This window comes from Carassius auratus, chromosome 10 (assembly GCF_003368295.1).
Source record: "Carassius auratus strain Wakin chromosome 10, ASM336829v1, whole genome shotgun sequence".
NCBI lineage: Eukaryota > Metazoa > Chordata > Actinopteri > Cypriniformes > Cyprinidae > Carassius > Carassius auratus.
The window spans coordinates 5,199,832-5,213,110 of NC_039252.1; the positions used below are offsets into that span (position 1 = coordinate 5,199,832).

General features: G+C 37.1%; 1 protein-coding gene across 2 annotated transcripts in view; it reads left to right on the top strand.

The window, feature by feature from the left end:
• The window catches only part of LOC113109644 (exonuclease mut-7 homolog), a 59,163-nt gene that overhangs the window by 5,571 nt on the left and 40,313 nt on the right, over positions 1-13,279 (top strand). For both annotated transcript variants that reach the window (XM_026273340.1, XM_026273341.1), the window contains exons 2-15: positions 496-565; positions 5,242-5,306; positions 6,073-6,420; positions 8,284-8,337; positions 8,422-8,561; positions 9,982-10,088; positions 10,181-10,254; positions 11,422-11,460; positions 11,540-11,709; positions 11,959-12,109; positions 12,282-12,480; positions 12,627-12,736; positions 12,850-13,027; positions 13,110-13,273. In XM_026273340.1, coding sequence (XP_026129125.1) covers positions 541-565; positions 5,242-5,306; positions 6,073-6,420; positions 8,284-8,337; positions 8,422-8,561; positions 9,982-10,088; positions 10,181-10,254; positions 11,422-11,460; positions 11,540-11,709; positions 11,959-12,109; positions 12,282-12,480; positions 12,627-12,736; positions 12,850-13,027; positions 13,110-13,273 — 1,824 coding nt within the window. In that variant the 5' untranslated portion in view covers positions 496-540. The remainder of the gene's footprint in view (positions 1-495; positions 566-5,241; positions 5,307-6,072; positions 6,421-8,283; positions 8,338-8,421; positions 8,562-9,981; positions 10,089-10,180; positions 10,255-11,421; positions 11,461-11,539; positions 11,710-11,958; positions 12,110-12,281; positions 12,481-12,626; positions 12,737-12,849; positions 13,028-13,109; positions 13,274-13,279) is intronic.

A 13,279-nucleotide genomic window follows, 5' to 3' on the forward strand; every position in this document is an offset into this window, starting at 1 on the left:
CCTGTGTTATATGTTTCCTCTCACAATAGGAAGGTAAATCTTAGCCCTGAAGCATTGTGAATACAACAGGGAACGATATATAACACTTTTTTTTGTGTGTGTGTGAACTGTTGCTGACTTTGGGGAAAAACTGCTTGAGAGTGTGTGAGAACTCACTGAAAGACTCGCATGTCGAGGAACATTAAGAGCAGCTGCCAATCTGCATTTTTGGGGATTGCTACATGGGGGAAAGAACCTAATTTTAATTTTACACTCATCTGTTTGAGGTCATCTAGCGAGTCGTGCTGTAACTTCCCAGCCTGAGAGGCATTCTGAGAGAGTGTTTCGGTTATAAACCGTGATGAATGTTATTAAAATCCACCGGCTGAAGAATTGTGCAATGTTAGACGTCTTCGAGTCTCTGAAGCATGTTGTAGCCTGTTATGTAGATCTGTGTTGGGAATCAGTTTTCCATGTATTTTACAATCATAACAATGCTTGGGTTGTTTGGTGCAGGGTGAGGAAGCGTGGAGTCCAGACAGCGCCACCTGGTGTACAACAATGAGCCTGCAAGGACAATCCGAAGGTACTCCAACATCATTCGACTCTTGGATACTCTTTATTAAGCATTGGACTAATGCTAGCATGATTATTATACATGCAACAGCAAATCTATCCGTAGCATTTATTCGTTAGTTGCTGTTTTTATATATAAAAAAATATATTAATTTATGCTACTGTTCACAGTTTTGGGAGTGGGTAATATTTTTTTTATTTATTATGAAATTTATACTTTTATTCTGCGAGGTCAGAAAAAACTTTATCATAACAGACAGTGAAGACATTTATAATGTTCACAAATATTTCCATTTTAAATGCTGTTCTTTTGAACTTTAAAGTAATCCGAGAATGGAAGAAAAAATATTATGACTGTTTCCACAAAAAAATATGAAGCAGCACAACTGTTTTCAACATTGATAATAATCAGAAATGTTTCTTGAGCATCAAATCAGCATATTATTATGATTTCTGAAGGATCATGTGACCGTGAAGACTGGAGTCACTCTGAAATTTCAGCTTTGATCAGAGGAATGCATTATATTTGAAGTATATTAAAATAGAAAACATTTTTTTTATTAATAATAGACCTATTTCAAGTTATTACAGTTTTTAATATACTTTAAATCAAATAAAAGAAGCCTTCAAAAACTTTTACATTTAATTGTGGAAATTTACTGAACATTATAATGTGGTTGTGACTCTTAAATCCACTTGTTGCATCTAAAATAATTAATGATATTTGTTTTTATTGTTATTATTTAGAGTTTTGTAATTTAAACAATATAGAAATGTAATAAATATTGTTTATTTATCAGTTGATGGTCATTTTTTTTTTTTCTCTATATGGAATCAGATTTGTGCCAAAATAAAATGAATGCAACTTTTGTGAAAACAAACTAAAATATACATTGATAAATGAGAAAAACACTCTGAAAATAAAAACGATAAACTAAATAGCAAAAAAGTAACAGCGTCTTCAAATAAACTGCAAACTGTTGCATTCTGCACAGGAATAACACTTGTTATATCTCAATTTATCTATTATATTAGTTACAACAAACTTACCTCAGGCTGCCTCGAATGTCCTGCCGAGGAGGATGTTGACGATGCTCTGTGAGCCTCCCAATAACTCATCTCGAATAAGCCTATACTTCTTCCGATGTGGAAAATATCCGTGTTTTATCATTAATGTTCTTTAATATCCTCCTATTACATCTCCCCACACGCACCCGCGCCACTAAAACACTACTTCCGGTTCAATGAGCCGCCGATCGAAATCTCACGAGCCAATCAGAGCGAGCTGCTGTTAAGCCCGCCCTCACGAGAGGTTTGTGTCAGGATGGCGAACGTAAATCTGCGAAGCGAAAACAAAAACTTGGAAAGCGAAAACACTGGCAGCGCATTCAAAACTGCGTTCAGCAAAAGTGAAGCTGAAAGAGAAATCCACAAAGAATGCAGTTTATTTGAAGATGCTGTTACTTTTTTGCTATTTAGTGTTTTTCTCATTTATCAATGTATATTTTTTGTTCGTTTTCGCAAAAGTTGCGTTCGTTTTATTTGGCACAAATCTGATTCCATAGATCTATCAGTATCACCCCAGAAATTGAATATTTGTGCATCCCTACGTCAGAACTTACCCCTTTTACTTTCTTTATTAATGATCCTAGTCTTATTGTGAACAATTATTGGTGCACGGTATTTCATAATAAAAGCTTTTGTTAAAAAATACCTAATTTGCTTTATTTCCTTTTCGGCTCACAACAAGCCCACTTATTTTTTTAACCACTCATCATATCAATACTTCATTTTCCTATCCGATCAAATCCTAAAGGATGAAGTGACAGCTGAACACAAAAGCAATGACCTAGGGCTGTGCAAAAAATCAAATGCGATTTTTCATGCACATCTCATCAGTAAAAACGCTCCTTTAATTAGAAGTATTATCTCCAGCACGTGTGTTCAGATCAGGGTTGCCAGGTTTTCACAACAAATCCTGCCCTGTTGCTTCTCAAAACTAGTCCAAAACTAATCGCGATTCCAGGAGGTTCCCAAATAAAAAAAAAATGCTTCCCGGGGTTAAAATATACGTTTTGTTTTTTGCCGTGGTTGTCTTGGTAAAATTGGCATTTTAGGGGCTAAATATCACGTTATTGGTATTGGGGTTGCTTCGAACCGCAGACATGAAAAACAACCGCAGACTTGGCAACACTGGTTCAGGTGGAGCGGCATTTACTACACAGAGCCGTAGTCTACCGACAACTAACACAAAATCGCTTTCAAAATCGACAAAGAATCGTCAACTATTTTAAAATCGATTTTGTGTAGATTGTCAGTGAATTATGGCTCTGTGTAGTAAATGCCAACCAATGTTGTCAAGTCTGCGGCTGTTTTTCATGTCCGCGGGTCGAAGCGACCCCGATACAATAACGTGATATTTAGCCCCTAAAATGCAAACTTTACCAAGGCAACCATGCCATAAAATTATATTTTAATCCTGGAAAGCAATTTTTTATCGGGGAACCTCTTGGAAACGCTATTGGGCTAGTTTTGGACTAGTTTTGAGAAGCAACAGGGCAGGATTTGTTGTGAAAACCTGGCAACCCTGATCTGAACACACGTGCTGGAGATATACTTCTAATTACATGTGCATCTTTACTGATGAGATGTGCATGAAAATCATGAAAATGCATGACCTTCAGCATTGGCTCAGCAAAGTCAACCTCATCACGGCCAATTTTGCACATTCAAAAAATGTAATAATCCACTCGATTAAAGAGTTGCAGTGCAGTTTCTGCCTGTTTCTCTGGTCGTTCGCTCCACGAGTGGAAGCAATACATGATATAGACTTCTGTAAGTACATACCTGTCTCCTTCATCAACAATCTCACTTTTCGAACTTCCCATTGACTAGCTGCATAGTCTACATTCCTCAATGTCCTTCCGCCCCACTTTCCTCCCTTGCCTGGAGAAGAATGAGGTTAGGGTGGAGTAGAGACAAAGACCAGAGAATTTAATGTGTTTGTGTGTCATCGAACTTATATGTGCGCGCCAAGCCGCCACACCAATCACGGAAAGTTCGCTTATGGGAAAAGACTATCCTAAATAATGTTTGAGCTCATGAAGGAAGCGTTCCGGGCAAATCCGATGATCTCCGTGCAGCCTGATGGGACGAGGGGGTGGGCCCTTTGCACCACTTTCCCAGGCTGTCGGTCAGGAAGGCTGGATTTTTTACACCGTAACCACCGTGTTGCTCTTTCCGGGGGAAATCCGAGACAAACATCAAGAAGTGGGAGGTGGGGGGGACAGGAAAACTTACCCTGGGAAGAAGGAGAGGCCAGGAGAAGAAAGGTGTTGGCCACACAGCATGAGAGAGCATTGCTTTCAGGGCTCCTCAAAGGAGCGTATACCTCCCCTCCGTTACCCCATTGTCACCGGCCTGTCCTGTCTCGCCCCCGTCTTCCTCCTCAAAAAGTGGCTCGTCTTCTCTGAGTTTTGTGGCCTGGAATCACTGCCCAAAATACAAAGGCCCAACACCTCACACACAACAATAGACTCCTCCTTTCTTTCCCTGTTACGCATATTAAATGTTAATTTTCAGGCTCTTTTTGCTCAATTCAAATGCGGTGTGAAGTATCCACATGTAACAATGGCTGACTGGGGAAAAAAAGGGTCAAGGGGTGCATTACAATGGAAGTAAAATAGTTAAGCCTGTATCCCAGATTTAAAACTTGGTAAAGTCCCAAAGTGGCAGGAAAAGTGAATACAAAAACAAAACATTCATGCATTCCTGGCCTTATTAATGATTCACTGGTGCATTTTATTGAAGAAAAAAAAATTATTTGCAACCGTTATCAAAAAGTAATGCCTTTCTTTTTCAGCTGTCATTACTGATTTTTCATCCAGTTTTCTACAACTATATAGAAACCACTCTTATGATCAAACCAGTGTGGTTTAATAGTTGAAATAAGTTCATTTTAAAGAAAGCTGAGTTGACAAGTTGACAACATTGAGTTGTGGTGCTTATGTGGGAAAAACCAGTTTGAGTCCAGCCTGCAACAACTGCTGTTACAATGTTGTTTGAAGCCTTGCATCAATGTAATGACCAGAGACCATTTTATACCATCAAATCAGGATTTATTTGTTGAATATTCTGAAATATGTCAGAATGAAGAAATAAAATGCGCTGTGGCTCAGAATGCAGTTCACATGAAATTGTATTATTTTTAGCGTCAAAATGGTTTGCAGAAGTAATGTAAGTTTAAAATCATTTTCTCATAATGTTGATTTTCAAACTTTTCCTCTTCTGCCATTAGTCCTGCCCCAAACTCACACCATTGCTTGAGCCAGTGTTTCAAAACAATGTCATTTGCAATTTCAAGTAAAGTAAGTTGGTTCATTTTTCTTCAAACAGTCCCTCATCTGTCAAACAGGCCAGATGCACTTGAGTGGATGAGCCTTTAAGTTACACATTAAAATATATCTTGATAAAAACCGATTTGAATTGGAAAAGGACAGAGAATAATGAGCTATGGCATTTTGAGCTGTGGTGCTGATATGGGAAAAAAACTGTTTGAGCCCGGCCTGCAATGCTTTAATAAAAAGTTGCAAAATTCAATCCAGTCAGCGTGAGAATTTGTGAGGTGTAGTGAAAACAGGCTGTGTGTGACTGTGTGTAACCCTGCTGTCATGTGTGCTGCCCCAGGTGTTGACCTGCCTGCCCTGCAGGAGCACCTCTGCGGCCTGTGGAGCAGGAAAGAGCAGGAGCAGGTGAGAAACAGATGTGATTATACTCGAGCGGAGCGTGTGAGCGTCTCATTAGAGCTGAGATAAGATCACATGAGAGAGAGGCTTATTCAAACACTTTCTCAGAATCCCTGTACTCCTCCCCCAATTTCTTTAGGACATACTCAATAGTTTTCAAAGCCTCCTTCATTTCAGATGTGCCCCACCCTCCAGGTTTCAGTTGCTACTTCATCCCTTATGAGGATAACTTTAAATGCACTAATCAGAGTTGTAACTGTATTGAATTAAAATAATGATTGCAAATTGAGTTCTGTCATTTGAATTTATGGTATAACGTCTAGAATCACAGAAAATCATTTTAACTTGTCCCCTCAGTTCATTGGAATAGTTTTTTTTTTTTTAAAGGGACATGTTAAAATGTTCTAGTTTAAATAGTCATTCCTCCGGTTGCACAGACAAGGCTTAGTGCTAGTCCCAGACTAAAATGCATGTTTGAGCTGCCTCAACTGAAAATATCTTTCTCTGACATATCTTAAAATACATTATGCACATATGTAACATTTCTTCTAAGGCATTTTTTTTTTAAGTTGCTTAAATACCTTAGTTTAACTAAATTTTTTTATAATATTATGACAACATAATTGTTAATTGAGTTGAGTTGTAATTTTCTTAAGAAATAAATGCAGAATACAGAATATTAAGTAATATGTACAATTCAAGTATTTTAAATGTATTAATACTTGTATTAATCAATGCATATTTTATTATCTTATTGTATTTTATGTTTCAGCTGCGGCAGTTTTTAGCGAGCAGTTTCTCGCAGATGCAGGAGCCGTTGGCCGGTCTGCTGGACTTCCTGCAGGGCTGCTTTAGTGTCCAGAAGGGCAAGACCAGCACGCTGCACCAGTTCATTCTCACAGAGTTCATGCGCTGGAGGACCAGGAATCCCCAGGCCAGTCTGAATGACCTGAGGGAAGAAGAGAGACAGCGTTTGCAGAAGAGAGCCCTGGGGCTCCTCACAGACTCTCATCCCGGGTACATGGACCCCCTGCTGGAGATTTATCAGCTGAGCTCACTGAAAACACCACTGCTGCTGGAACATGTGGACTTCCTGCATGACTGCTGCTGCTTCAAAGAGGTGAGGGGAAGTGGTCACCAGCTGAGGGACACTTTGACAATATGCACAAATCAGGGTTGGAAATTAACTTTTTTGTCCACCAGCCACTGTGGATGTTGGATTTCAAAATCTACCAGCCACTCAATGTTTTTACCAGCCACTTTCTTGTTTTTAACAGACAATGTGTTACTGCATGTGAAAATTAATACTACAAGATCTACAATACTTAAGCAGTTTATTTAATTTCAAGTCTCAGTGAAATACTGACATTTTCTCTTTCAGTGAAGCTCAAAATCTATGCAGCTTACTAGGTTTTGAAACAGCCGACTCTTGCTGAAGCAGCTCATTCTCTCAGCTCCGCAGCCCAACCGGATGATACACTGCACTCAACTTTTTTTAATGCACTGAAACATTTTTGCGATATTCTAAACCGTTTTTGTATGCATTAATAATTTTGTATTTAATTCCAAAGGAAAGAAAAGTCCCCTGTTCAACACTGTATCACTAAAAGAAATCTCGGCTCGCAAACATTTACGCCGTCGACAAACGAACGCACAGCATTTTTATTAACATCGTTTTTACGTGTCTCGTCACGCCAGAGCTGTCAAACATGTGTAGCGATACAATGTTGTTTCTACATAACAACTTACTAGCCACAGAGCTAACTTCTGAAAAAGTACTTGAAAACTGGAAATAAAATGCATCCCCCGCACAGCAGTTATTAGACACGTGACCGATAATACTGTTTGTTAGTTTGCTTATTATGACGTTAAAAACAATAAGATAAACACAAACTGTCCATATAATCTAAAATGTAGCAAAATGCTGGAGGAAAATGAACTTACCGGGGTCTGACAGAGATGTGACAGTATGCGGAAACTTGTGCGCGATAACAAATTCAACTCTTCACGTGATCTTGTATATCATGACCGCGTGCTATAAAACGTACTGTAAATAACCAACAAATATATCACTCCTCCGGTGTACACACACCAGGGATGGAAATTAACTTTTTTGTCCACCACCAGCTATTTTTAATTACCCGCCACGGTGGCCGGTAGGTGAAGCGAGTTTACCCGCCACAACACAAATCACCTGGTGCTAATTTCCATTCCTGGCTCAAATACAGTGATGTAGAAAAAATACAATAGTTACCAGTAGTAGAAAAATATAGTAATGTCAGTTATGGGCAAGATTTAAATATTTATTTAAATAAAATTAGTTTTATTTATGTTATTGTTTTGCTTTTTAGACAGAATTCTGAGTTTGAATATATTTTTGTGCAAATTTTTAATAACTTGCAAAAAAAAATGTATTTGCTATAATTAAATGCAGGAATCAAAACTATGTCTAGGTCACAAATCAATCAAACAGCAACAAATAAATAAATATATGTTGCTCATAAAAAAAAAGACAATTACAGTTATTATTACAATTATTTATTGCTATTAACTTTCCTTTGTAACATTATTTTATGACAATTAAAGAACAAAATTGTTATCATTAAATGCAGGAATCAAAATTTAATTCAGGTCACATTGCACACCAAATTAAAAAAATGTATTAAATAAAAATGTTGTTGTTCAGAAATTAAAAAAAAAAAAATATTATTTGCTACTAAAATTTGTCATTGTAATATTATTTCATGACAGTTACTTAATAAAAACATGAATCTACAATTGAGAATTTTACATACTCCAAGTAAAATTAGGCTGTTTAATCCTTTTTTTATTTATTAATATGTATTACCTATTTTTTTAATTAAGAACTGATTTATTATTTTATTATGAATATGGAATATAATCAGCCTTTTCATTGACTAAAAATTTAAAATGCTTATTTTTTATAAGCTGTAATGACATGAAATGCTGTATTTAATGACAGGCGTTGATGTTCAGTGTCAAAGTGGAACTGCAGAAGCATCTGGACATGGAGAAGGTCAGTTCACACAGCTTGAGGAGTAGCTAGTACTGTTTTAAGCTGCACCGTCTCATTTCGGGTGTCCTCTGTCTGTGCTGTTAGATGTGTGTTCCTCTCATTCTGCTGGACAAGCTGTCTCTGGCCGAGCTGTATGTGCGTGACCTTCCTGACCTGCAGCAGCGTCTGGTCTCACTGCTGGACTCCTGGTGCGAGCCCAACTTCAACATGCAGGCACTGCTCAGGTGACCATCCAAGCAAATGTGTTTATATTGAGATATGTGTGCTATATATCACATATCACAGTGTCTATTCACCCTGCCTTTGCATTATTTTAATCTCTTTATAGTTTTATGAACTTTTAGGGAGAATGTGACAAATGTTTTTAATTGCCAACAGTGTCACAATACAAAACCATTTTTTAAATTAGGCTTGTTTTTTTAATGCAATAATCTTTTGAACCAGGACATTCAATTATTATTGAAACCTATAACTATTAATATAACAATAATATTAAAGCTGCGGTAGGTAACTTTTGACGATCTAGCGGTTAATAAACAGAACTCCTTGCGTCTTGCGGAAGAACATCGTAGCCGGAACTACTTCTCTCTGTTTATGTCTATGAAGAATCACAAAGGTACTGGGTTACTCCGCCGCGGTACCCCCGAAGCAATCTAAAATAGTCCGAATATAAACACTTATTATAGGTGTACCCTAGTGATTCAGGACAAGCCAAAAACACGGTTTGGAAAATGGATTCATGGTTTACTCGCTTATTATATACATTTTTCTACATTTTGAACACAAACAAAGTTACGGACCGCAGCTCTGATTGGTTGTTTCTTACCGGGAGCGGTGTATTTCTGCAAATGGCAATAGGACCACAGGGAGGAGCCAGAGGAGCTTGATTTTTTCACAGATTATCTGTCTCATATTCTACTGTCAGGACATAATGACAGGTTTAATAAATATGTAAAAATATTTTTTTACAAAAGTTCCCTACAGCACCTTTAAAGTATACTAACTTTTAATAATATGACTATTATAACATTACATTGTTATTAATAACATAATATACATTTCCCTCATATTCTCTCATTTTATAACATGCATTTAGCCATTATTTATCAGAGACATTTTTCTTATGATAATGTTCAGATGCCTGATTTCAAATCAATATTAATACTATTATTTATTTTGTGATTCATGAATTTGTAAAAATAAAATAATAATCATCTGTTCTTTCATATAATGATCCAACTTCATGTAAATTTTAGTGTCTTGATGACCAATTTTTACATAAGAAAATGTTTAGTTAATAATAAAACTACTACTACTAATATCAAAGGTGTGTTTTTTTTCAGTTTGTTTTTATCCATCTTTTCTACAGTACACTTTATTGATGAGATGTGTATTTCACTTGTGCAAAATTGTGTAAAATTTATAAATATCATATTTAAATATTGATTAACTTATTATTATTATTATTATTATTATTAATAACAAAGTCTGTTCTTTCATATTATAAAACTCATGTATCCATCATTTATAATTTAATCATTTTCATCTTTTCTACTAAACGTTTTAAAGTTTTGATGCCTGATTCTGCAAAACTATGTATAATTAATAAACCTTGTGTAATGTGTATGCACTGTGTGGTTTCAGTCAGTACCCAAGCGTGGTTCTCTCGAAACATCAGACGGAGCAGATCCAGCCCAAGCTGCTCAGTAAACATGTGTTCAGACTCATGGAGAAGTTCTGCATTGATCCAGGTGTGTGAGCGTCTCACTGCACGGCTGTGTGTAGGTTCATCAGTGTGTGTGTGTGATGATTACACTGGTCTCGTGCGGTGTGTGTGCTACAGGTCTGTGCTCTAATTCTGTCTACAAGAGGAAGCTGGATTCACTGAGGTTTCTCATGTACAAAACCTTTGGCGAGGTGAGAACATTCTCCTTCTTCACAGCCATTTTTTCACATTAGCCACAAATATGTGAAGGTGTCTTAGAAATCTACTCTTTGTATTGATGATAGATTCACTTCCGTAACTTAAAATATTTCAACTTGTGTAACTGTCGAGAAAGAATATGAAATAATAATCAGGCGTGAATGAATGTGAGTGAACATATCTTTTTTTTTCTGTTTTTTTTTTCAAGGCAAGACTTATTTGTTTTTTACAAATATAATTAATTATACATATTGTTATGACTTTGGAGAGTCGCACCACTTGACGTTTTACAAAGGTTGACTTAAAAAGTACAATTATTAGATATTTTAAGAGACTTATTGACCTTTGCACACAGTCATTAGGGTTTGCAAGGGTTCCCCTCCATGATGTCATTTCCTGTTTTATGGTTTTTATGTTTCATGTTGGTTGAACCACATGCCTTTGATTTTGTGGACAGGTTTTAAAAAAAATCAATAACAAAAATACCACGAATAATAATTGGTAATAATGGTTTAAATATAATGCTTAATTTAACATTATTAAGGTTAGTAATTAACTAACAATTAACTTTTTAAAATGAAATGTATTTTTTTATATATTTATTATAAATCATTTTTGTAGCTTACTTATAATTTATAATTAATAAAGCATTTCAATAAAGCATTTCAAATGTTAACTCTTTTTTTTCTAAAGAACCAATAATAAAATTACATTTTTTATTCATTTTTTTAAATTAATTTTTTTATTACATTTTTTATTTACTTTTTAATTTAATTTAATTTTGGCAAGATTATGGCAAGCAAATAAATAAGTCAGTCAGTCAGTCACCCAAAAAAATTTTTGTTTCTTTATTATGACATGGCAGTTATTTTTTCCTGATAATATCAATGAATTAATAGATAGGACGGAAAATGAGCGTCATGTAATCAAATGTAACATCTTCTATCTCTAAAATGACATGATGAACAATATAAATCCACTTTGGTGGGAAAAAACGTGAATGTTGTTTTAGTTACTTATAAACCAATCAAATCTTGATTAACAAAAAGTCATTTTCACTCTTTGTTTACCACTAACCATTTTGTGTTTTCAGAAATCACATTACAGAGGTGAAAGTTTAACGAACTGCAATGATATATCTACTTTTTTTTATTTGACAGAAAAGCATGTCGGAAGAGAACTGGAGAGACCATGTTCAGGTAACACTTATTCTGTTTTATTAAACACATTTAAACATTTTAACTGAGTTTTTAAAGAGTGTGTGTGTTGTGTTCTCAGGCCATGATTGAAGGCAATGCAGAGCTCCAGATTCAGTTGGTGCAGCTGTTGGTGAAACACTGCAGCCTCCAGACTGCTGCCCAGTGGGCTGCACATTACAACTTACCCAGAAACAGGCTTCCCCTAGGAGTCTGGGACAAAATTCAGAGCCTCTCCCGCAAGAACCAGCTGTAAGTATTCAATCAAATGCACACACACACACACACACACACACACAAAAAGACTTAAGAAACTATATTTGTGAAGTCCTCCCATAAATGATTTCCATTCCAATAATAATAATATTTACTGTAACCCTCACACAAACCTTCTGACACAAGTCTGTTTTTTACACTGCTTGCAAAGATACTTTAGCTTACAAGCCAAAGTACACATACAGCCATCAACCTCACAAGTATATTTCTGTCATCTTGTCATAGAGAGATGTGTTTTGTGAGCAGTCCATCCGAATCTTGGACACCTCTTCAGTCTGATATGCAAAAATACTATCAGCTGCCTCTGCCCAGAGAAAACGTCCTCTTTGTAGAGTCATTAGATGAAGTTGAGCAGTGCAGAGAAGCTGTTTTAAAGGTAACCATTTGCTACTGTACCTTTAAGACCTCTGTTATGATTGGCTAACCTCTAAAGTATTGATGCAGTTTGAATGGTCACATAAATTTTAATTAGGATGTTTCCGAAGAACAAGGAAGACCTGTTTTGTATTAAAGGTCTTCTGTAACTGTCTCTCCCCATTCTTCATCAGTCTGGTTGTGTGGTGGGAATAGACATGGAATGGAGAGCCGGTTTTGGCACAGTATCCTCTCAGCGTGTGGCTCTGATCCAGCTGGCCGTACAGGAACGGGTGTTTCTGTTGGACCTTTGTGCTCACGCCATTAGCCACCACAGCTCCACAGTGAACTTCATCAGAGCTCTGTTGTCTGACAAGAACATCCTCAAACTGGGTAGGAAGCCTTAAAGCAAATGAAGCCACCGACTTTCTGGTGTTCTTCATATTTCTTGTGTTAGTACATTATTGGTTGGCTATCTGGAAAGACATGGTAATTCGGTCTTCTTTGGAAAGCATTGCTAGCTGTATGTGTGTATCTAGGTTATGGGATGTCTGGAGACTTACGAAGTCTGGTCAGCACGTGGCCGGAGCTCAGGGAAGAGCCAATTAAAATGGAAGGAGTTCTGGATCTGCTTCATGTTCATCAGGAGGTGCTGCTACAAATGACCCCCTAGCTAACCGTTGCTGATTGGATATTCCCAGCCATATTTTGATTTTAAAACCTATGTTGTTTCTTTAATACAATTGCCCTCTGTCCCCCCAGATTCAGCGGTGCTGGTTGGGAAACAAAGGGTGTCGGTCAGTGGAAGTGAGTGAGGGACCAGCGGAGAAGGGCCTCAGTTTGCTAGTGCAGCAGATATTAGGAAAACCACTGAACAAAACCGAGCAACTCTCCAACTGGGAACGCCGACCTCTCCGGACCAGCCAACTCCGCTATGCGGGTAACACACAATGCATGAGTAGTGGCATGACATTTTCAAACATTGTCTCAATCTCTTTTTGTGACACTTTTTTTTTTTTTAGCCACTGATGCGTACTGCCTGCTGGATGTCTACCTCATCCTCTCCCGGGACCCAAAGGCATTTGGTTTGCCAGAGGACCTCCGATCCATTCCCCTAGCCCAACTGGCCAAGAGCCGTGAGGAAAAGAAACCCAAAGAGAAGAACAAGCAGTCTAAAAGAAGAGAGGTCAGT